At 42.8% G+C, this 24155-nt stretch overlaps 1 protein-coding gene across 8 annotated transcripts in view; it reads left to right on the top strand.

Annotated features, from left to right (window-relative positions):
* The first annotated feature begins 818 nt into the window (after positions 1-818).
* Positions 819-24155, top strand: part of BORCS5 (BLOC-1 related complex subunit 5) — a 79336-nt gene continuing 55999 nt past the window's right edge. For 6 of the 8 annotated variants that reach the window (XR_001877699.1, XM_017832848.1, XM_017832850.1 and 3 more), the window contains exons 1-2: positions 819-918; positions 1513-1641. Coding sequence is in view for 7 of the 8 variants with exons in the window: in XM_017832848.1 (XP_017688337.1) it covers positions 861-918; positions 1513-1641 (187 nt within the window). In the remaining variant the exon portion in view is untranslated. Of the gene's footprint in view, positions 919-1257; positions 1368-1512; positions 1642-2547; positions 2705-24155 lie in introns of those variants that run through there. The other 2 variants (XM_017832849.1, XM_017832854.1) reach the window with 2 other exon arrangements.

The following is a 24155-nucleotide window of genomic DNA, read 5'->3' on the forward strand; positions in this document are numbered from 1 at the left end:
CTGTCTGGGGTTTGGCATGTTTGTCTTAGCAGAGAAGAATTAATACATGCAATTAAAGAAATCCCAGAATCACAGATTTGTTAGGGTTGGAAAGGACCTCTGAAGATTACCTAGTCCAACCCCCCTGCCAAGGCAGAGTCATTTAAGGCAGGTTACACAGGAACTCATCCAGGTAGGTTTCAATGTCTCCAGTCAGGGAGACTCCATGCCTTCCCTGGGCAGCCTGTTCCAGTGCTCTGCCACCCTCAGTGTAAAGTTCTTCCTCATGTTAAGATGAAACTTCTTGTGTTTTACTTTATAGCCGTTAATCCTCGTCCTGTTGCTGGGCACCACCGAAGACTCTGGCACCATCCTCTTGGCACCTGCCTTTGAGATATTTATATGCATTAATGAGATCCCCTATCAGTCTTCTCTAAACTAAACAGGCCCAGCTCCCGCAGTCTCTCCTCATAACAGAGATGCTCCAGACCCCTCATCATCTTTGTGGCCTCTGCTGGACCCTTCCAGTAGCTCTATGTCTCATACTGAGGAGCCCAGACCGGGACACGGTACTCCAGCTGTGCTCTCGCTAGGGCCGAGCAGCGGAGCAGGATCATCTCCCTCAACCTCCTGCCCAAGCAGATGAGGGATGCTCTGCACCGCCCCGGTCCGAGAGACCCACCCGTGCCCTCTCGCCGCCACTCCGGCTGGGCAGAAGCGAGAGAGCCCGTCTCGCTCCCCCCCTTCGCTGGGCGGCCCCGAGCGCAGCCCCGCCCGCGGGCGGAGCCGCCGTGACCCGGCACCGCCGGAACCCCGTGGGCGGGCGGCGGCCGCGGCGCTGCCCCCGCGCTGCGGGAGGCCGGGAACGAGCGGCCACCGCCATGGGAGCGGAGCAGAGCGGCGAGGCCGAGAGCCGCCCGGGCGAGCCCAGCGCCGCAGGTCGGTGCCCGGCGCCCGGCAGGGATGGGGGGGGGGGAAGAGGGAGGGAGGCAGGGAGGGAGACAGAGACAGGGCGCCGTGAACGGGGCTGCCCCCCGGCGAACGGGGCTGCCCCCCGGCGAACGGGGCTGCCCCCCGGCGAACGGGGCTGCCCCCCGGCGAACGGGGCTGCCCGCGGGCGGTGGCGAGGGGCGGCGGCTGTGGATCAGGGAAGAGCTGTTTCCTTGGGAGGCAGCGGTGGGCGCCGGCCCGGCCCTTCCTGTGACGGCGAGGGGGCACCGCCCGGGCCGGGGGAGGCAGAGCCGGAGAGGTGGGAGCACAGTGGGCAATGTGGGTGTGGAGCTAAAGGAGGAGGAGTGAGGAGGGTGTCAGTGGTGCAGGTGTTTCAGAATCAGCTGTTACCCGATTTGGAAAGCGAGAAAGGAGCTTAGAGTCTTCCGGTGATCTCGGTAATGTGTTTGTACTATAAAAAGCATATCTGTACAATGTTAAATAGAGCAACATTCACATAGGGTTGGATTCTGATGGAATCTGCTTATTAATTTGATTGTTCCCTTTCCCTCCCATATCCTTCCTTTGCATCTCCTTTGCCAGCCAAGCAACGCGCAAAAATGGACGACATTGTGGTGGTAGCCCCAGGAACACAATCCTCACGGAATGTCAGCAATGATCCAGATGTCATAAAACTGCAGGAAATTCCAACTTTCCAGCCCCTTTTGAAAGGTAGGTGATCGTTCTTCCTCTGTTTTTAAAAGCCATCTTTTTTTTTTTTTTATACCTAATGGAATGTGTGCTTTGTGTATCCTGAGGTTCCTACTGAAGTTCATATTTCTGTCCCTATTTTTCACTATCCCTCTTGTTTTAAACCTTACTTTCTTTTGTTCTGTCCCAGCCTTCTAAATGGTGGATGAACTGGTTTAGAGATGTGCTAGTAATCTCTGCAGTGGAATCATCTACTATGAAGACAAAAGAGTTCCGAACATACCAGCTTGCCCTGTACCACTGGTTGATGGGATATGCTATATTACATTCTGATATATAATGGATCACAGTCTCCAGTTTTGCTCTAGTTTCTTAAAATCAGTTGTGTGTTACTCTCTCAGAGTCATAACTACCTGTGTATGCATTCAGTTTTTTGAAATCAAGATATCTTACGGGAGTTTCCAACATAGAGCAGATTTTGCTCTTGTTTTTTTGGGGTGGGATACATTGACTGAGGCTTTTCTTTGTTTCTTTTCCTCACACTGTTTTTTTCGTACATCCCCTGCACTCATTACATGTTCTTTCTATTCTGTTCAAAGGGAAGTGAAGATTTCAATCAAAACTGTCAAGCCTACAGTGTAACAAAACTCTTTGTGCATTTTGTGGCCTGGCTTCTAGCTATGTATTTTTTGAGGAGTCTGCACAGTATCATTAGTATCTGAAAGTCCCTTAGGAAGGGAGATGTCTGCACAAATTGGTTTGGTAAAAGCAGCCTCCTCTTGGGTTCCTCTCCCTGGTACAGTGTGGGTTGGCAAATCTGTGTGGATGTACTGTGTAGTGGACCCTCAGTGAGCCTGTGTTTTTTTGGAAATGCAAGGCCTGCTGTGTGTGCATACATGGGCATCAGCACTTGCTCGTGCCTTGCAGGTCTGCTATGACAGAGAGGATGGAGCTGGGATGTTTAGCCCTCCCTACTGCTGGAAGAAATTATGTGGTGGTGTACAGCTGAGGGTTTAGGTCACTGATTCATGCATGGCTGCCGGGAAGTTATTGGAGCCACTTTGCCCTAAAGGCATCACTAGAGGTAACGTAGCATCACAACATCACTTTTTGGCCAGAAAGTTGTTACCTTTTTTTGTTTGTTTATGTCTGCTACATGAGGACCCTGGAACATGACTATAAATTGTGGACATTATGACAGCCTATCAGGCAAAGGAATTGCCATTTTGTTGGGTACTGATAGATAGGGTCTAGAAGTCTGCAGCACTGACTGCTGTTTTCAGCAGAAGAGGCAGAGAGGTAGGGAGAGCATTAAACAAAGCAGAGCATGCTTTGGCTGTAAAGCAAATGCTTTGTCCTGCTTTGTTTGTAAGGATCATGCCAGCGACAGCTTGAAATGTAAATGCTAGAACCCAAATCCACAAAAGAAATGAGAAAGTTTCTTATTAGGAGAGACCAAATTTCGAAGATGCTACAGTATCTGGCACAGAGGTGGTTGCGTATGTGTAAGAATGCGATGACAAAGGATTTCAGTTCCACCCAGCCTCAAACTGGTGAGCAAACCTGGGTTGCACAAGGCCTGTGGAAGGAAGTCCTGGGAAGTGGGACTAATGACCACTTCCAGGGGCAGTGTTCTTATATATGTGTTTGGGTCACAAGGATATAGGACTTGGTGTGGGAAGTGAGGAAGAAGAGAGAGCAGCAGCCATGTGGCTGAGATGGAAAAATTGGAAGGCACTGCCTTAGATGACCAGTCCAGGTCCTTCATCTCCTAAACATGCATGTGTTGTCTTGGTGACTGTGTTGCTTTCTCTGGTCTTACTTTGGACCTGAAGCTGTGGATGTATGACAGAAATCTTCCTTTCTGTTCCTGTCACTTGGCCTGCTATTTCCCTAGAGTCTCCTGAGACTTCGTGGTATCTGGTGACTGCTCAGGAGTTTTGCATCCTGAATCGCTTTTGTGAATAGCTTTTTCAGCCTCAAGTACTTGTTATTACTTGGACAACCAGACTGTGATACTTATGTTCAGTACAAAAAGCAGTGTGTGCCTGTTGAGTGAGTTGACTCTTGAGGGACTACACATCTGCCACAGGCCCAGTTGAGAAGCTGTTCTGTTTTGGACTGGTCTCTTATCTGTATTCTTCACATGAAAGATTATTTGTCTGGAAAGGCTGAAGAAGTTTCAAGGTTTTAGGAGCTAATTCTAAAAACTTGTGCCTTGTGATCTGCCAGCTTGGGGAGCTGAAGAGGTGAACTTAGATTCCCTGTAGGCTTCATTATTCTATTTAGTTTCTCTTTGTCTAAGCAATGCCAAGCAGTTTTATTTTGCTTATAAGTCTCAAAAGAGGCCTAATAATTAAATAAATGGACTGGAAAAGCACATGGTCATGTAAAACACTGCATGTTCCTGAGAGGCAAAAACACTTGTTCCTCCTAGCCATATTGAGTTGAGCTTGTGATCAATGAAGCTGAAAATCTTTAGCATTGTGCACTCTTCACTTGGAAGAATATGCCAGTGTTATATCCATTACATCTTTCATACTATATTTTCCTCAACTTCTACAGGAAAAAATTGTACCTTAGAGTTACAACTATGAGCCCTTGTGAAAAGTCCCTCTCTAGCTTTCTTGTAGGCTCCCTTCAGGTACTGGAAGGCTGCTATAGTGTTGCTCAAAGCAACTTGACCATGAAGACCCCTCATGATGAGGCATCCACAACTTCTTTGGGCTACCTGTTCCAGTGTCTTGCTACCCTCATCATAATAAAATTTTCTTCCTTATGTCCATTCTAAACCCACCCTCTTTCAGTCTAAAACCATTTTCCCTTGCCCTTTCATTACAGGCCCTGGTAAAAAGGCTCTCTGTCTTTCTTAACAAGCATTATTTGTTCTATGGAAGCTTTCTTGGGAACGAAATGTTTTCCTACTTCTGGCTAGAATTCTGCATTGACAAGTATTCAGCATGAAAAAGCAAAAGAAACAGGGATTACTGTCTCACTGCAAAGTCACTGTGCGAGCAGCAGAAGCTTCTTTACACTGTTGTGCCTCCTCCCATCCTCACAGAATTTTGCAGTTATTTTGCTTTCCAATCTCGTTTCGCAGTTCTTCAGGTCAACCTGGTGGTATTGCGACCATTAGGTTGGATATTAGGAAGAAATTCTTTACAGATAGAGTAATCAGGCATTGGAATGGGCTGCCCAGGGAAGTGGTGGATTCTCCGTCCCTGGAGGTTTTTAAGATGAGACTGGATGTGGCATCAGTGCCATGGTCTGGTAACCATGGTGGTAGTGGATCAAGGGTTGGACTTGATGATCTCGGAGGTCCCTTCCAACCTGGCTGATTCTATGATCCTGACTGGTTGACAAAAGCTGCCAGATAGGCAGTGAGTATCAGCTTCTGCTAACAGGGCAGGGAGGACTATGACTTTCCTCTAGGTGGGTCTTGTACATTAAAATTAACCTGTAATTAAAACAACACCTGTAGTAACTAGAAAAAAACTTTTTGTCACCAGTCACCTGTAAATATTGGCTTTGTTTTTGTGCTGCCATTTTACTTGTCCTGTCCTCCTTGTTTGAAGGAAGCAGTTACCAACATCCCTTGGAAGCACAAGTGATACTGAGTACTGAGCATAAGTGGTACATACTGTGAGTTCTGAATATGGGCTTGCAGTTATTTGAAGTTAAGTCAGGAGCCTTGTTTTGTGTTCTGAGTTATCTATGGAGGAAATCTCAATACTAAAAAAATAATTTTAATGCTAGACTTTTAATTGTTGAAGCTGTTGCTACTGCCTGCTTGGCCTGCTGCACAAGAACGTGATGATAATTTTCTTTTTGTTTTGTTTTGTCCGATGGTCTTTGGATTGTTGCGTACAAGTTTCCATGAGAGCAGGGATTGTTTCCGTGTAAGCAATGTGCTGATATGCAGCTGAAGACTGTGGCTTATGAATAGTTCAGCTACGTCATGTGCAAATTGCATTTGTCATCACGTGCAGCAAGCATATCATAGGAACTCCCTGATCCCTCCAGCATTGAGAGGAAAAAAGCGGAGTTTGCTGAGGCTTACCTGCATTCCCAAGCATATCACATAGGTGAGAGGCATCTTCTCTGCAGACCTGCAGCAAGTTACTTGTGCACTCCGTTCCTCTGTCAAACATAGATGGTCTTCATGTTGTAGCCTTAGGAAGGGCATTGTGTGCAGCTCATTAGCATCTTCTAGCCCAAAATAACCGGATTCTTGTCCTACGAATAATACCACTGTTTTTCTAAGAATAGCAAAGCAGGGGAGGTTACTCAGTAAGGTTGTGGCATTTCTGTTCTTAATGCTTTTAAGGGCACGTTAATCAAAGATCTATCAGTCATGAATTGGAAGTAAGTGAATACATTATGGCTAACACAGTGAGATCTTTACTAACTATGCCCATTACTTTACTGCCCATTATGCATATTTACGTTGCTTTGTTATCTATCAAGAAAGGTATTTCACAAAGAACAAAATGAGACCTTTACTCTGAAAAGTCTAGAGTACAGTTTACCTGAAAATAGTGTAACAAGGAAGCCCAAGTTCTGTGGCAGAAAGAGTCTTGAAAGATAGATCCAGCATAAGGAGTGCCATTTTGATCTCAGTATATTTTAAAGGGAAAATTTGACGATGTTATTTTCATTATAGCTGGTGTATGACTTCAGCAGAGAAGCATAGGGAGATGATGAGAAATCTGTGAGAGAGAACAGTGGTAAAAGTTGTGATGCTGTACTGATGCTGCGGGGATCTTGTGTTGTCCTCCAATGACATGAAACATAAGCTTGTGTTAGGCAGCTTGAAAGGATTGTTTTTACCTTTCAACTTTTTATGATGTCATTTTTCAGGAAGGAAAACTACTTTTCTAAAAAATGTATTTTTCTTTCTGGCATAGTGTGTAGAGGAAGGATGGATGTTTAGAGTTTTTTGCATTTAAGACAAGATTTTGTCAGATCTCACTCCTCAGGATTTTCTGCTGACTTACATCCTCTTTTTTCTCCCGTTCATCACTTTATGCTCCTAGTCCTGTTTACTGTGTAGGGAATTTAGCTAATAGCACGTGTTAGTGAACTTTATTCCTATAATTCTCTACACATTGTGATACTTCAATACTTTTATAGTTCTGTCCCTGTGCCTTACTGGGAGGATCTGCTTTTTGCAACACTTGACAGTACTGCTGAGGGTATAGGCCTCAACCAGAATTTGCAACATCCAAGTTTGTTGGATGGACCCCGTGCTTTGTTCTTATAACAAGGTCTCTGAAAATGTGCATGTTGGGTGGGAAGAAATACCAAGAATAATGTGAGTGCAGCTGCCTGGTGGGTTTGGGGATTTTAATTGTTGTTTTGTTTGTTAATGGGGTTGGTTTTTTTTTTGTTGTTTGTTTGTTTGTTTTGTTTTGAAATCTGTTCTACGCCACTTGGTATAATTTGTGTGACCCTTGAGCTCCAGTTTCTGCTGAACCTAAACAGCTGTGACTCCTCTGGACCTCCTCAGGCATGTATTGCTCCTCCTCACCATCTTGCTGCATGTGAATAAGCTTTGGTGGTCATCACAAGTCACCTGCAGATTCTCCTTTCTTTACTTTCACAGAGCTTCTGTGGCAGAGCTCTTCAGCTCACAGTTCAGCTCTCAGGGTGCAACTACCCTTTGGATACATTAGAAGATGTGCTGAGGATAAATACCGCGTGCTAAGGAGTTAACCGTGTCCTGGCTTATCAGTTTGCCACATGCTTTTTAATGAGGAGTACCTGCATGTTGGCCAATGTACCTTGAAATCACTATTAACTGGTTAAGGTGAAATGAAAATAGTTGCTTGTAATATCCAAAATATACAGTGTAATTACAAATGTTTACAGAACACGTAATCTCTTTATGTCGGGAGGAGATTGGAAATCAGATGCATCTGGTTGATAAGGTAGAGAAGCTAGTGCGTTCTGCTGGAGTGCAGCTGATGAATCCTTCTAGACAAGGATAAGCAAGTGATGAGGAAGCACATAGAGAACTTTTTTTTTCCAAATTTTGCATTCTCAGAGGAATTCAGGCATCAAAATCGGAATAGATTTTTTTCTTTTCTGTCTTTCCTTCGCATTTGTGTACTTTTATTCAGCATTGCTGTCTTGCTTATAAGTTAAGACTTGATAGAATCTTTGACTTGAAGGGCCAGTGAAATTTCTCTTCCCACCTTCCATTTGGTGTGTCTGTGGGCATCTTTTTCTAATGTATATCCATCTGTTGAACCTGATGTTTAATATCAATGAAAATTGCATGTAAGGAAACATTTCTGTTAGAAATGTGTGTAGAACGTACATATATACCCTACATATAGTTATATGTATGTGTATTTATAGAGATAGATGTTGGGAGTTGCTGCTCTCCAGGGCTGCTCCTGTGGGGATATCACAGCAGTATTATTCAGTGGACTAAAATATATAAAGTCAGAGTCCCTTCTTTAGGCTGGATGGGATTGGAGAGAGAGGGGAATCTAGTGGAAGCTTCCTTCTGGTGGCATTAGTTTGGTTCTCTCCTCTTCAGCGGGTCAGTGTGATACATCCTGCTCCTGTCACTGTTGCTGTATTCTTCCAGCTGTTTAGTGTCATGAAGTATTTGTGTTTAATAGATGGGAACTGCTGTGTTACATGATGGACACTTGGGTGTAGAGAAGCAAGAAGTTTGTGCCTGGAACATGCCTGTCATGCTGGGACCAAAGCTTCTGATTATCAGGGAAGAGATGGGACCTTGGAGTGGTTCCTGAGGGGAACTTTGCACATAAAATTTCTGTGGCTGCTATGGCTGTGAGCAATATAGATGTGTTCAGATCAAGACACACAGGAAAAGGCTGTGGATGCTGAAACAGAATACCTGACTTTTCCTTAAGAAATGTGTGCTATCTTGAAGGATGAATGGTAATTACATATTTGAAGCAGCTCTTTAATGAGGAATCTCTGATGTTATACAGAAATCTCTATAACAGATTTCTCTGTTACCATCATCAGTGGTCACTTCAGTTATGACGAAGTTATGAAGAAGCCTGTCTTCTGGTGTTGAAGATCTAAAATAAATTATAAGAAGAAAATGAGCTAGACATGACAAAGGTCACTTTACAATTACCTTCAGGGTGGGTCTGCCATTAGGAATTACCGAAACTGTCAATACAAACTGTGAAAGAAAAAAGTCTAAAAAACTTCTGAGCTATTCACTGCATCCAAAACCAAAAACCCCACAAAAGAGCCAACCTGAAAGTATTTTGGCCTGAAGTCCTGTTCTAGAGTCCTGTTTAGTTGACATAGCTTCTTCCAGGTGCCTTCCCAGCAAAGATCAATGAGCTCCATGCTTCCCAGTGGGCACGTGACTGACTGACAGAAAGCATCGACCAAGTGCACTGCACTGCTTAAACCTCACTCATCCTCAGTACTGACCTGTAGTAGTGTGCAATGGCAGGCCATTTCTTTTAATTTTTTTTTTTGTTCTCCCGCACTGAAAGACTGAAGATGCAACAACATGCTTATTTACCAACAGTTCTTGTTTTACTACATTGTACCTACCAATATATGCCTTAACTTTGAATACTGTTCACTTAAGGTATGTTTACATATGTGTATATGTGTGAATAGACTGTAAGTACATGCTATGTGCAGTGTGTATGTATGGTGTATACTATGTATAGTACATTTACTATACCACTGTATGTATAGTATGTATAATATATTTTCTGTATATACAAGCTGTACATGTGTAGCTTATTTCTTGTGATTCTGCTTGACCCCCTGTTAATATTCTTTCTCTTGCCTGGTGGCTGAGAATGCTTGTGTTTTGCTGCTAGACCAGTAGCAGTGTTGCCATGCATTACTTTTGAAAAATGAGTGTTTCTGGTTGATCTTAGGCTTTATAGGAATTGATAAGTTTATCCAAGTCCAGAAATTATTTGGTGTTAAGCCAGTCAGTTTACTGAGAAATATTATGGTTAACCAACAGGCACAAGGTAAATTATCACACCCTAGTTACTGACTTTTTTTTCCTATGGGTGCTGATTCTGTCAAGTGACTATGGTAGAGATAAAGGATGAGTAGATACTTCTGTATCTACTGCTGGTCTGCAGTTAACTGCATTTTCTATAACATCACATAATTCAAAAGCTACTCTTGCCTTTATTTCTCTGCCCAAGCACTATCAGCAGAATAAAGAGCAGATTCCAGAAACTCATATTTATAGATAATACCCCCCTTTTCTAATTAGAACTTGACTTACTACATTTATATAAAGATAAAAAGGTTATTAAGATACAAGTGAAAAAATAAGTCTGCTCCATTCCTAAGCCTTGTTATCAAAGCAATGTGGTGGGAGCTCAGCTTTAACCATGCTCCCTGTGGATAGTTGTGTAAGATGAGATCAACAACCAACCAATAAAGCACAGGTCAGCAAGCTCATTGTTAAGAAACCTTGAAGTTTAGAATCAAATTTGATCTGCCTCTATTCCTTTCTTAGGGCATCTTAGCAGAAAGGAAAAGAGGAATTTTGTGGTTCATTTAGCTTGAACAGTGAGGTCTGACATACCGAATACTTCTATTTTCCATGTGGGGCTGGTCATGGTACGCTTGGCTTGTGCACACCCTTGCATGCATAAACTGGAAGATGTGCAATTGCAGATTGCACATTGAATACTGAGATGCAGATGATCTCTGGGACATACTTATTTTCAGTTTGTAATAGTAACAAAATTATGACGAGTAACGTTAGTAGGAAGTAGAATTGGTGCCTGATGTCACTCTATCAGTGTGCTGTACGATTCAATTTAGAAGCCTACATCATCCTGAGGTAGTGTTAGTCAAGGGGAAGGTGTAGGAGGAGTTGTACATGCTGTAAAGCCATAATTTGTGTCAGTAATGGACGTTCAGGGTGAAATTGTGGCTTTGCTGAAGTTGAAGGCAAAGCTTTTGTCAGTTCCAGCTGAAGGAAGATTTTGGACCCAAAATAGTGTGCATTTCTGTACAGTTTAAGTTTGTGTGGTAGACTGCTAAGGTTGATGTTTGTTTAACAGTAATGAGCAGGTTCTGGAGACTGTGTGGAAAGTTTCCCAATAAGATATTTAGAATTGAAACTCACTTGTACCCTTAACTGGATTCACAAGGGCCTTGGTTGTTCAGAAGATGGGAACATCCGTGGGGGTTTTGTGCTCACCTGTCTGTTTATACACTCTGTATTAAATAACTACAAGCTAGGAAGCATTTGTGGCTCACGAGAAAGGACTGGAGATCAGGATTCACACTACTTCCTTCACTCTAGCTCTCCCTCTTCTCTTTTATACACCTTGCTCTTAATTCCTTAGCTGTGCATACTGAGCTAAGGGACTCCAGGCAGCCCTTGGCAGGAGCTTCTGAGATGCTACTCAGCCTGTGGTCATCCTTGGCCTGCTCTGTAGCAGGACTTTTTAGCACTTGGGGAGGTGTTCTTCTTTTAAGAAGTTCTGAATATTGGACTGCAGTGATGTGAGCACCTTTTGTGTGTGAGCTCATTCTCTTGGATGCTTGTGGAGTTTTTGGTTTGAGGTTTTCTTATGTGCATGTGTGATTGGTTGAGTTACCTGGGTGCTTTTACCTGTGCTACACGTCTACTTCTCCCATGTTTCAAAATGTTTACTGTTATTGTGGGATATAATTTCAGAGAAGACACATGATATGCCCAGGCTGGTCCTTGATGTGTTCATTAAATGCAAAATGTCATGCAGTGCAGTATTAAGAGATCCACTTTGAGTATATTTCTTCATGTGGTAAAGAGCTGAAGGGCAAAAGCAAGTGCACTTGCTATTTGTAAGAGGATGTTTTTCATGAGGTTAAGAGCAAGCATTAAAATTATTAGGCTGCTGTTTGAATTCACTCGTGTGTTTTGGTTTTGGTTTTTTATATGCTGATGCATGTAGAAATTATACTCTTGAAATGGTAGGTGGGTCTGTTCTAATGCAGTGAAAACTGAGACTTTATGATCACATGCTGCAGTCCTCTTGTTGCTAGCTAGGATATCTCTTGGAAGTCACTCATGTAACTTAGACAGAAATATTGCACTGTCAAGCAGCGTTCCGTGTTGCAATAAAAGACCCAAGAAACTCAGGCACTAAAACTGGATTCTTTCCACCGTGTTACATCAGCGTGGCAGTGATGTATTTGCACCCAAGAGAAAGGTGTAACAGGAGGTGGGATACTGGGGACAGGGTCATAGGCTGCTAGTGAGTAACTCTGCTGTGCAAGAGAAACTTATGCATTTCATTTTTCAGGAGCAATGGGGTGCACCAGCAATCCTTCAACTCGGTGTTGCAATGTTCTTTCTCTGTTTTTTTTATTTGCTGTTCTTTATCCACATAGTTAATAATATGACTATTGAGACTTGGAAAGCCTGCAGTCTAGGGAAGTGCCGCAGGGTGTCACTGGAATACAAAAGAAGTACTAGATCTGTGGCTGCAAACCTTGCTGAAACAGCACGCTGGGAACTGCTTTCTCTTCAAGCTCCTTTCACGAATATTTGTATTCTATTTGCACTCGTACCAAGTGACCAAGGTCTTGATGGCCTTGCTGGAAAGCTGGGTTTGGTACCAGGGGCTGAGCCACACAGTGCTTAACTGAGAGGCAGCTGCAGGCTGAAACTCTACTGCATCGGTGAGGAGGAGGTGGTGCAGTGATCTTCAGCTGAGAGCCCTTCAGATGTTCAGCTGACTGTGGAGGAGGATGGGCAGAAGGTTGGTCAGGGTTTTACCAATTCTCATTCTTTATAATAGGGGGTTTGGAGGATTTCTTTCAGCTAAACAAAGCCTGAACCTAAAGGGAAAGATTGATTTTTCCTTTTAATCCTAAAGATTTCATCTGAGTAAACAGAACAGTTATCTGTAATATGAAGTAGAAGAGGTACTGAAAATGGATCAACTTCTTAAGTAATGCATGCTACTTTACCTTCTGTGAGATTAAATCTTATTTTTTCTGTGATGTGAAAGTAGCAAAATGCAGGTGATTAGAATGGAAGTACACATTTGCATTTATACATTTGCAGAAACAGGACAACTTAAGAGTAGAATACTTAGTCTTATACTTAGTTTTTGTTGTCTCCCATTCAGGGACATTGTCACCAGTTTTAGAATGAACTGAAATTTGGAGTCAGTTTGGGTGGTGGCTGAGTTGCTTTTTTTTGCAGCAGTTTGAAATTCTCCACTGTTGTACATTTCCTTAGTTATTCATCTGATTTATTATGTCCTGTGGTAGAGAAGGCAGTAAGAATTTGTAGATTAATCACTTGGGAAGGTAAATGATTTCTTTTGTCTACTGATCTCTGGTACATTAACTGATGATTGAGCTGCAGTGGCGTTTTAGACTTTCACTTCTTTATTTTAAATGCCAAATGCCTGTTATTAGTATCTAAGTTCTATTACTTTTGTTGTCAATGTTAGCATATGTATTTGGATGAAGGATGTGAAGGCTCAGCCTAGCTTTTAATGCCAGCCAATGGGACAAATATGGTAAGAGCAGAATTATTTTTTGTGCCATAGCTCTTACCTATGCAAAGAAAATTGTGGTGGTGTGTCTACCTTTGTACCACCTCAGCTTGCAGAAGAGAGCATCTAAATAGATTAGAGTTTTGATTGCATCAGCTATTTAAAATGTGAATTAAAATCAAGCAGTTTTCCTGTGCAGCGAAACAAGAGGAGTGAGTTAGATACTGAAGTGCTGTACTGCAGGAGTAGGCTTGATGTGAAAAAGGTTGGTCTTTCAATACAGATACAGTAAAATGATTGAGTGGGTTGGCTAAAAATGGGCTGTGCTCACATGTGCTGTCATGATCAATGTGCAACAGAGAAGGATAGTGCATACAGGACAAAAGAAGAAGAAGAAATTGTTAAATATTGACAAATTCAGTAGGTGTCCTAGTTACAGGGGACGAGACCAGTTTATCACTATGTGGGTATGAGCAAACTCTGTATTCTATACCCTCTGTGTCATTTCTAATGTATCATTTGCAGCAGCTGCCCAGGGCACACCTGACACCTCAGGCTACAAGCTGAGTGTTAAAGAACCCTGAGAGTCAGGGGTGTGTTTCTTTTTCTTCACACCCATGACTCAGCTGTGATAACTTCCCTCCAGGGAGGCATTAACACCTTCACACCCAGCCTGAGGGGTCATCTCTGCTAATGGGCCACAATGGACTGGCATAATAGGCAGCTGCAACAACCTAGACCATCAAAGATTCCAAAAATATGCCATGACTCTTTGTGAAACTTCCCACCCTGGGGGAGGTACTGGGCATTCCCACCCGAACCTGAGCACATATAATTCTGGGGTTTTGGGGCTTCTGATACTACTTGTTGGGTCCAGAGGAGGACCAGAACGTCAACAGGACTGCGACTGCCACTTTTGACCAGACTGCAATGGTTACTTCAACAGAACTGCCACCATCATTCAGACCAACAGGTTTTCCTTTCCTTTTACTTTACACACCCAGGGGGGCCACGTGGTGCTCAGCACAGGGGCTAATGAACACTGTTCTGTTCTTGTCCCGGGGTGCTGGGTTATATATCTGTCTTTATGGGTTAAAACCAGTTTTCTCTGTGTCGTTGTATTTATTGTAATCTTTTTAGTAAATTGTAACTCTGACTTGTAATCTCTCTTGAGCTCTGTTTACTTTTATACCAGCACAGTAGAGTTTTGGAAGAATATGAGAAACTGAGGATGTTTGTTTTCCAACCTCCAATCAATTAATATTCTACCAGTGGTCATGGGTGACTTACCTGTACTATCTGTTCCTTGTAAGTGACATTTTAAAATGAAAGAAAAATAGGGTGATAACCAAGGAATTACCTGGGAAATAAAAAAGGGGAAAATGCTTCTGACAGGCAAGGAAATTGGCTCGTCATGGAATCCAGCAGGCACTTCGGCTGGTGTGGGGAGAAATTCCATGAGTTGTGGACTGAGGTCACATTGGGGCCAGCTGAGATCAGCACTGCCAGTTGTGGAGCCACAACCTCATGCAGTTGATTAACACTGGAGCATCCAGGCTTACAGCTGCAGTTGCTACATCATTCTCCATAAATCCATCATAGAGATTTCCATCTGGAAACAGCTGGCACTGCACTGCTTCAGAGTAGCTGTCCTGGTTAGGTTCTTCAGGACTAAGGCAAGCACATTTCCGAATTAGGTTCTGGACTTGTTGCAGAGAAGATAACATGCTCAGAATTTATTGAGGCACTCTGGTTTCCCATTAAGTGTCCCGTTTGGATTCACCCTACACTTTGCTGAACTTAACCCCTCGGAAGTGTGGGGCAGGGTGGGAGGGCGGTGATGGAGTGATGGTAGGAGCAGAGGTCCAGCTGCCTTGGCTGGACTGATGGACTTGCACCTCTGTGGCTTCTCTACAAATAGTTTGTATTCTACTCTTTGATTCCCTGTTTGGTTTAGTGATTTTTCTAAAAGCAGGGGTGAGCAGAACAGGTTAAGCTAAAGACTTGAGGCTTTTTTTTTCCTAAAAGAAGCAGAATTAAACTTTTCTTCTGAAAGCAGCCATCCAGAAGGAATGAAGGTTGGAAAAGATAAAAAGTGCTGAGACTGTTCATAAACTTTTTGTTTAGAAACTGTTTTGATACCAACTTGCTTGTCAACTTGATTTTCCCCCTCTTATTTTCTTAACTGAAGGGGCTTAGCAAGAAAACAAAATCTGTACACTAGTAATTTTTGACCCTACTCAAGTTTTTCAGAAGACTGATAAAGTTCTATACTCTGCTAAAGTACCCCTTTATTATCCAAATTGCTAGGCTTATTTTTCTTACTAATCAAAATAAGGTACAGTGAAATCAAGATAAGAGCGTATTATTGTATTGTTCAAGCCCTGAATATCCCTAAATGAAATGAAATAAATCTTATTATGCAGCTGAAAACCACAGAAACCTCTCTCTCCTCTGTCATTTCCTCAGCTTCTAGTCTGTACTACCATGCCTTAAATGTAACTTGCAGTGTGCGTGAGTTCCTGCCTCTTTGCCTGAAGTCTCTGTGCATGTAAGACCCTAGGGAAAAAATTCCAACATCTCTTTTCAAACCTATGAATTAATGTGACCATTAAACAGAATTAATGTGACCTCTTACTGTGGCCCACCACACCAATTACTTCCCCTTTGAAATATTTCCTTCACAAAATAGAGCCCCAAATGCACCTTTGCATGAAATAGAAGGAATTTGAGTTCATGGCATTCGGTTAGGAAAAGTAAAAGGAGATTTTCTAGTATGTGAATTCTCAGAGGCAGAGGCATTGCTCAGGCATGAGATGATTGAGTGGGGCTAGACTAACAGATAATGTGCTAAATTAAACGTGTCACAGTACACTTAATGCTTTTGTTGTGTAAGACTAGATATTGGATTGCTTCTTGAAATTAAAGACAAGTTGTATATTTTATTATTATCATTCATTTTATGGTAGGTATAGATGGAGCCAATGCCTCAGCAGGGTGAGGGCAGGGAGAGGAAACTGAGTTTAGCCCAGTATTTACCAGTGCCCAAAAGGACGTTGTTCAGTCTCTACATTCAGCTTAATATGTCAGGCTACAAACCAGGTAGCCACCAGATGGCTTATTATAGCAAAAATGAGAATGATTTCACTTCTCATTCAAATGTGTGGTAAAAAGTCTTCAAACCTCAATGTAATAGTCTTTATGTGAGCATGTGTAATGCTTAGATAACTTTTCCCCCCTAAATTTTAATGAAATGGATAAGTTCCTCCTAAGCATTTGACAAACTGGCATTTTCTGTGAGCAAATTTGTTGGTGTGCTTTGACTGCTCTCTCTCAGCAATATTTACTTTTCATGTCCCCCACTCCAAGCTTGCTTTGCCCTCCTCATTAATAAGGCAGTTTCTGGAGAATGTCTGTGACAGGAGCAACTCTTCAGATTTGCTGGGACTGTTCCCTGCGAAGACACCGAGGAGCAGACAGGTTGATATGGTGTTTGGACCCTGGCTGGATGCCAGGTGCTCAACAAAGCCACTCTTATCATGCCCCTCCTCAGCTGGACAGGGGAGAGAAAATATTACAAAAGGTTCATGGGTTGAGATAAGGGGAAAGAGAGATCATTCACCAGTTACCGTCAAGGGCAAAACCAGGCTCAAGCTGGAGAAATTAATTGAATTTATTACCAATCAAAATCAGAGCAAGATCGTGAGAAGTAAAACAAATCTTAAAAAAATCTTTCCCCTCTCCCTCCTCCCTTCTTCCCAGGCTCCACCTCCTCCCCACCAGTGTCACGGGGACACAGGAATGGGGATTATGGTCAGTTCATCACACGTTCCTCCTGCTGTTCAGGGAAAGGAGTTCTTCCCCTGCTCCAGCATGGGTCCCTTCCATGGGGTGCAGTCCCTCAGGAACAAGCTGCTCCAGCTTGGGTTCCCCACAGGGTCATAAGTCCTGCCAACAAACCTGTTCCAGCATGGGCTCCTCTCTCCATGGGGCCAAAGGTCCCTGCCGGGAGCCTGTTCCAGCTCATGTTTCCCACAGGGTCACAGCCTCCTTCGGGCATCCATCTGCTCTGGCATGGGGTCCCCCCTGGGCTGCAGGTGGATCTCTGCACTCCCGTGGACTTCCATGGGCTGAAGGGGCACAGCAGCCTCACCAGGGGCTGCAAGGGAATCTCTGTTCCAGTGCCTGGAGCACCTCCTGCCCCTCGTTCCTCACTGCCCTTGGTGTCTGCAGGACTGTTTCTCTTACATATTTCTCACTCTTGTCTTCTCTGGCCACATTTACTTCTGCCCAATAACTTTTTTTCCTTCTTAAACATGTTATTACATTTATCACTACCACCATCCCTGATGGGCTTGGCCTTGGCCAACAGCAGGTGTGTCCTGGAGCCAGCTGGCATTGGCTCTGTTGGACATGGGGAAGCTTCCAGCGGCTTCTCACAGAAGTCACCCCTATAGCCCTCTCCTCCTACCAGAACCTTGCCACACAAACCTGGTACAACTGAGGAGCAGATGGCTTGGGGAGCAAACAGTCCCTCTCCTGAGCCACAGTTAGCGGTGTGCCTCGTGCCATGCTGTGTTGGAATGAACACAGCCAAAAAAGGAAGAGTAAGATGGGGTGAAATGTAGTGGGCAAAGGGACTGGATCTCCTTTTTGTGCACGGGGGAAAGAATCTGTGCCAAAGTTCTAGCTCGTAATGTGCCTTAATATATGGATGTTGGCTGTTCACTCTGTACATTTCCACTCCCTCTACATAATGGTAAAATAAGATAAAATCTCCAATCACAAACTCACTGCACCATCGACTCTATTGTCTGTTTAAAACTGTGTCAGTGTAATTTAAAGAAGGGATCAGAGTTCTGCTGGTGAGATCTTTAAGTACTGTTTCATTAAATGTTGGTATTTTGCTCAGAGCTATTCCTATCCCACTTTGCATTCTCAGCTGTGAGATGTTTTCTCTGTAAATTAAGCCAGGATGTGCTCACTTGCATGGAGCTGTGTGCAAATACCTTTTTTTCCCTTAAGTTGCAGTTATCAAAGTTCAGAGTCTGTTGTACCTTCTAATTAATTTTGTTCATTTAACACACTAGACTTGTTCCAGCCAAAATGTTGGTAATGAAATACAGTGATAAAATTTTCTTTCAAGCTTCAAATTTCTTGTATTTCTTCCATGGGAAATGTAATAAATGACCTTAAAATAGTGTCTTATCTCATGTTGATACTAAACTTCAACTCTTGTTTATCAATTTTTTTTCTTACAAAAGGAAGGAACATTCTTTCAATCCATAAGGATCAGAGAGCTGAAAGACTCCTATGTTCATGTGTGTTCTTTTTCCTTTCTGTTTTTTTCTTCACAGTGATATTTTAGGTCTTGCCTTACCTGAAGAGCCTTATCCTTAAAATAATACTTTGCTTCAGGATGCGTAGTGGTGGAAGAGCAGCTGCTCTCTGTGGAGCTTCCTATAGTTCCAGGGACAGTCAAAGCCAGGGTTTCTGCAGCTAGAGGAGCCAGCTCGTCTTCTGAGCTGCTCCCTCACGGGTGATGGTGTAGGTATTGCTCTTGTAAAACAGGTCAGAGAATGGTGGTGTGCTGTTGTAGAAGTGCTACTTTACACTGCCCTAAAAACCTCAGCTTTGCGATATTTTGGGTCAAGACAGATGATTTCTTATCAGATTAGGTACCTTGCTGAGTTTTGGTGGGTTAGGTTTATTTTTTGGCTTTGGTTTGACCAGTGAGCCTTTGAAATGAGACCTGGGATTTCTGACTATAATAGAAACGCAGAAAAGTTAAGGAGCTGGTTTTGGTTTACATATATATTTAGCATTAAGCAGAAATGGATCATAAAGACTTCTGTACACTAGAAAGCAATAAGACAAGTGACAGTGACAATGTTTTATTTTTGCCTTATTTTTCTTTAACTATGTGCCCCATGACACCTATGAGGCAAAAGACAGACCTCATCTGAGGTGTCATTCAGGAGTTTGGCGTGATACTAAATATGCTTGCCCTCAGATTTGTTCTTGTTCTGTGGTTAACGATGCTGTCTATTAGCTATAGCTAATAGATTTTTTTATATGAAGTGGGTTGTGCTTAACTCCTGTACCCCTGCTTTGGGATAATAACCATAGGTTTGTGTTAGAAAGTTGTTCTGTATTGAGAAACATGTTCCTCAAGTGAAATAACTTACAGGCTTTTGACCTACCTGTGTTTATTTTTTTTTATTTTAGGATCGACATCCCAAGGGGATCCCAAGCATCTTAGGGCTGTTTGTGTATGTGTGTAGATGTGTATATACACACACTTTTATGTATGCACATGTATGTGGGATAAAACACTGCAGGATGCAGAGAAGCAAGTAATCTTCCGTGCACTAGAGCAAATGGGCCAAGACTGCACAGCTTATCTAGCTCTGGCTATTTAGATATTAGTAGAAGTAAACCTTGTTGCTGGCTAGACATGTACCTTCCTTAAAGAGATTTAAAAAAGACTTTTGTGTACAAGCTTACTTTAAAAGTAAATGCTAATATTTGCAAGAGTAATCAGTGATACCGGGATCCTGTGGGTTTTGGATGCTTGGTTTTAATAATGTGTTTAAACACTCCTAAAATAAAGGCCCCTTTCCACAAGCTGCAACCTTTTGTGGTATCCTAGTAGTGAAAGCATTTCTGGTGTCTTGGGTTGCAGCTTGGTGTGAGCTGTAGGAGCAGATGTGAAACTTGCAGTGCTTTATGCTGCTGGTCACCAAACTAGTAGCATGGCTGGTAGGACAGGGATGCCCTGGGGGCTATTGCACAAGGCAGGCCTAGCTGACCTAACCTTGCACTCCTGTTAGAGTAGGTCCTGCACTATTCCCTCCATTTTTCCTTCCTTCCTCCTACTGCTCCTGACCTGGTAGACCTGCAGTGAACTGAAGCAATGGGAGTGGATGGGTTTGCTCCTGGGCTGGTGAGTTGGATTGGTTCATGGAGGGGTCAGATGAGTACCACTGAGGATGGGACCACCTAGTCAGGAGGATGGGGGCAGAGTGAGGAAAGAGGTTGGTTCTTTTAGGTGGTTGTGGACTGTTGAACTGGCTCAGCTGGTGGTTTTTACTGGCAGGTAAAAATAAATAGGTGACGGTACACTGAAATACATAACGGTGACTCCTGTAATGTGCTTTGCTGTCTCTGCTTCTGGGAATAGTAAAGTAAATTAAAAAAAAAGCTTTACTTTTAAGAACATCTTAAACCACTGCAGTCTTTTTTCAGTGACTATCTGTCCCTTCTCAGTGAATGTTGAAAACATAGTCACAAAGTTGAATTTTCACTGTCTCCTGTTTTAAATGCAAATAAACATTCATTGCATAGTTGTTTTCTGATGTCCTTGGAAGGAAGCTATTTCTGCAAAGTGAATACAATCTCGCTGTTTTCTGAGCAGATATCCAGTGTGTGGCTGAATCAATTCCTGTGTGGAGAGGATACCTGGAATATAGTTCAGAAATGTTCTAGATTCATAATTTCTTAATAGAGGGATCAGACTAGTGCATTAGTTTTGCTTTTTGTCCACATCTGGCAAACAAGCCCTCATGGAGGATATAGAAAAGTAAAATAATGAAACACACTGCTTTCTTTTTCTTTTTTTTTAATCTTTTTTCTTCTAAAATGAACATTTGATTCCTATCAAAATGACATTTGTTGCTGTGCAGTTGTATAGCCCTATATTAAACTGAGGCCATCACTGAAGAACTGCACATTTAAAGGGTATTTGCTCTGAAAGCTTGCAGAAGGCAAAATTTCTCTAGCCATTTCTCTTGGATGAGTGCCGTGGGGATAGTTGTTCACTTCTTATATGCAGGTTGTACTTAGGGTTCGTGTAGTTCATTTGCCTGTGCCGATGAATGGGAGAACATTAAAATGATGCTGTACATAACCAGAAAACTCTGCATGGAGAGGCTGATGAAGAGAGGTTGATATCCTCTTCAAGGCAAAGTGAGACACTTTGGCTCCTCAGGGTCAGGTTGTGCAATGTAGTTTGAGGTGATGTAATAGCTCCCTCCTGTCCAAAGGAGGAGAATACACCCACCGGCATTCCTCCTCTGCATGTCTCTCCATTCTCACTGAGCCTGACATTTATCTGACCCTGTGTGAGGCTGATTTGTCTTGCTAACATGGCAGAAAACTCTTTTTGTGCCAGGTTAATTTTCTACCATTAATAAGTTGATTTGGTTTACTGGTCTTTCAGACAAGTTCCAGGGTAGGTACAAGAGTGGAGCTGGATGCAAGGCCACCCCTTTCTGACAGTGATGAACCATTAGGAGGGAGCTGATGGAACTTCATGGCAAGACTTTGCTCCTCTGGTACTTAAGTGAGTGGTGCTGCTTGATGACCCAGTCCCTTCCCACCTTTCTTTGTGCTGGCACAAGCACTTGTTTGGGTGATTGTGCTGAAACACTTTGACACCTGAACTGCCATGAAAGGATGGTCTCCAGGTGTGATAAAGAGCTGTTTTTCTGTTGGTGAGAATCAGGTTTCACAGAGGACTTCAGCTTCCTGATGGCATTAACCTGGCAGGCATGTACTGACATCACATGGCATGTGTGTGTCCCCAGATGCTGCTCAGAATTCCAGGGTGTATCTCTCCCTTCAGATGAAGTCATGGCTCCTATATCTGATTGCAGCATTTGCTGAGTAAAATAGGTCTAGTAGATTGTACTTCTGCCGTTTGTATTGTCAGCCACGTGTATTTTGTCCATTTCAGCTGAACTGTTTGATTTTTATCTGTTTCAGCAAACTACAGTAAGAAATTTGGACCCAACAATAGGTCTCTAGTGGAATAAAATCAGATTTTTTTGGCCATGACTGTGATTGTTCTGGATATCAAAGACTCTTACTGGTTCTTTTTTGGTTTTAAAAACAAATAGCCTGTTCATTCTTTGCCATTTTCTTCTATTTCTCCCCCTCTTAAGTGCTTGCACAATTTGACATTAAAATCAATAATTCCTCATTGATAATGGCTCTCAGGCTATGACATGAGAATTTTCTGGAACTATAAATTCATAGTGCTGATAGAAAACTGTATGATTTCACTCTGGAAACTGGCCAGTGCAGTTGGACTCCCTGATGTACAGGATGCAAGGGAGGAGATGATACGACACTTGTGTGTTATATGTGCCTGACTCATTTGGTCTGTGTTTTCTGTTTTGTTTTCTAGGGACTGATGTGTTACAAGAGCACATCTTTAAATCAGGTGTGCTGTGATGAAACCAGAGCATCTCCTTCCTATTAACTGTTTGAATATTTTGTTCTTCTGATGCAGCTGTCCTGTTTTCTGCCTTTGCATTATTTATTTTTGCCTAGCAGAGTGATTAAGTGCTTCTTGAAAATATTGCTGCAGGGATTAGTCTGCCAGTCTTTTTCCTTCTTGCCTTTCCGCAGTTTCTGGCAGTTTAATATGTGGGTTTTGGAGGCCTGGTGCAGACCTACATTGAGGCAGTGCTCTGCTCTGAAGCAGATGTGTTCAGAAGCATTATCAGGAACATTCCTCGTTTTCACGTGGGTGGAGTGGGCTCAGTGCTCAAGTGAGAAGGCCTGTGGCAGGCAGCTCCAGAAGTGAGGAATTGCAATTAGATGCTGGAACAGTCAACCACAGGATGCCGACGGGGCCAAGAATTTAACACGGTTCAAAAAGAAGTTGGATGTTTGCTTAGGGGTTAGGAATAGAGGGAGTTGTCAGAATAAATGATTACCAAACGTTTTGGAGGGAGTCTCAAACCTTATGTTTTTGAGTCTCTGCTGGTTTCTAGGTATTAGACTGGGATACCCGGCTTCTGCTCATTCTCAGGCTCTTAATATTTCAGGGGAGATGCAGGACTAGTCAGTCCTCTAGTTACGATCCACTTTGGGATTCTGTGCTCAGAAAACTATGTCTGAGGCTTCTGGGGAACTGGGAAAATTAAATTTATAAGTTTGGCTTGCAGTGTGGTTGCAATCTCTTGGTTTCATACATTTTAGGGGAGGACTGCTTGTGGTAAGGGAACATACATACGCCCTCAGCAGTAGTGCTATTCCTGTGAACACCCAAACTGCCTTGGTAAGGAGTAAATTTAGGTGTTAAGGGCTGACTTTTAGGCAATGCAAGGGAGTGTCAGGGAGTCTCAAACCAAACCAGTGAGGCAGAATAATTCTCAGCTAATAAAGCTATTAAGTGTATCCCTGAGCTCAGGCTGTGCACTTCATCCAGACCTAAGCCTGTATCTTTTGCAAGAGACTATACTGGGCTTTGTAGCTGATCCTACTTGTTCAATGTTGACTTGTACCTCTTCACAAAGCTTTTTATTTTTAAACATATGCATTGTATACACCTTAAGCACTGCAGTGGCCTTTGGGGAGTGGCATGAGCACAGCAGGTTTCATCTCCTGATGTTCCAGCTAGCTCACCAAGTTCAGTTTGAGTTTAAAGCTGGTTGAAGGCAGTCTTGTTTTCCCTACTCCCTTGTATTATCCCTGCCTCTCATGCAGCCAGACAGAGAGCTGAGCCAACTGAAAACTTAACCCTATTCTCTCTAAAATAACACTAGTTTTTTTCAATTTCAGATCCCTGAACTAGCTTTCCACCTATCTGTAAAAGCAAAAGTGACAGTGTAAAGGAGAGGTCAGTTGTATATGGGGGTATAGGATGGCAAGTTTGACTTAAACTGGTTTACCCTCTATGCTGAAATACAGTTTTTCTTCCTGCAATCCTAAAATTCAAAGCAGAAAACAAGTGGGAGTTTTATCCCCTTATTTTGGGTGTTTGAGCTTAGGCTCCCTTAAACTGTCTTCATCTGCAAAGAGGTGATTTATTTATTTTGCTTCCAGTTTTAAGGTAAAAGAGATGAAAGAAAAAGGATAAAAACAGAAAGATAAAAGAAAATCCTGTGGATTAATTCTAGTGCCTTTGGATAAAAATGAAAATTAGAGAATTTTCATCCTTTTCTTATGTTTGGTTGAAAGACCTGTTGCAAACAAGGGCAGTGATATTGTCAAGGACCTCTCATTAATGTTTTCTTTAGCAGGATAATAATAACATAC

Source organism: Lepidothrix coronata, unplaced genomic scaffold (assembly GCF_001604755.1).
Source record: "Lepidothrix coronata isolate B3197 unplaced genomic scaffold, Lepidothrix_coronata-1.0 Scaffold208, whole genome shotgun sequence".
Classification (NCBI taxonomy): domain Eukaryota; kingdom Metazoa; phylum Chordata; class Aves; order Passeriformes; family Pipridae; genus Lepidothrix; species Lepidothrix coronata.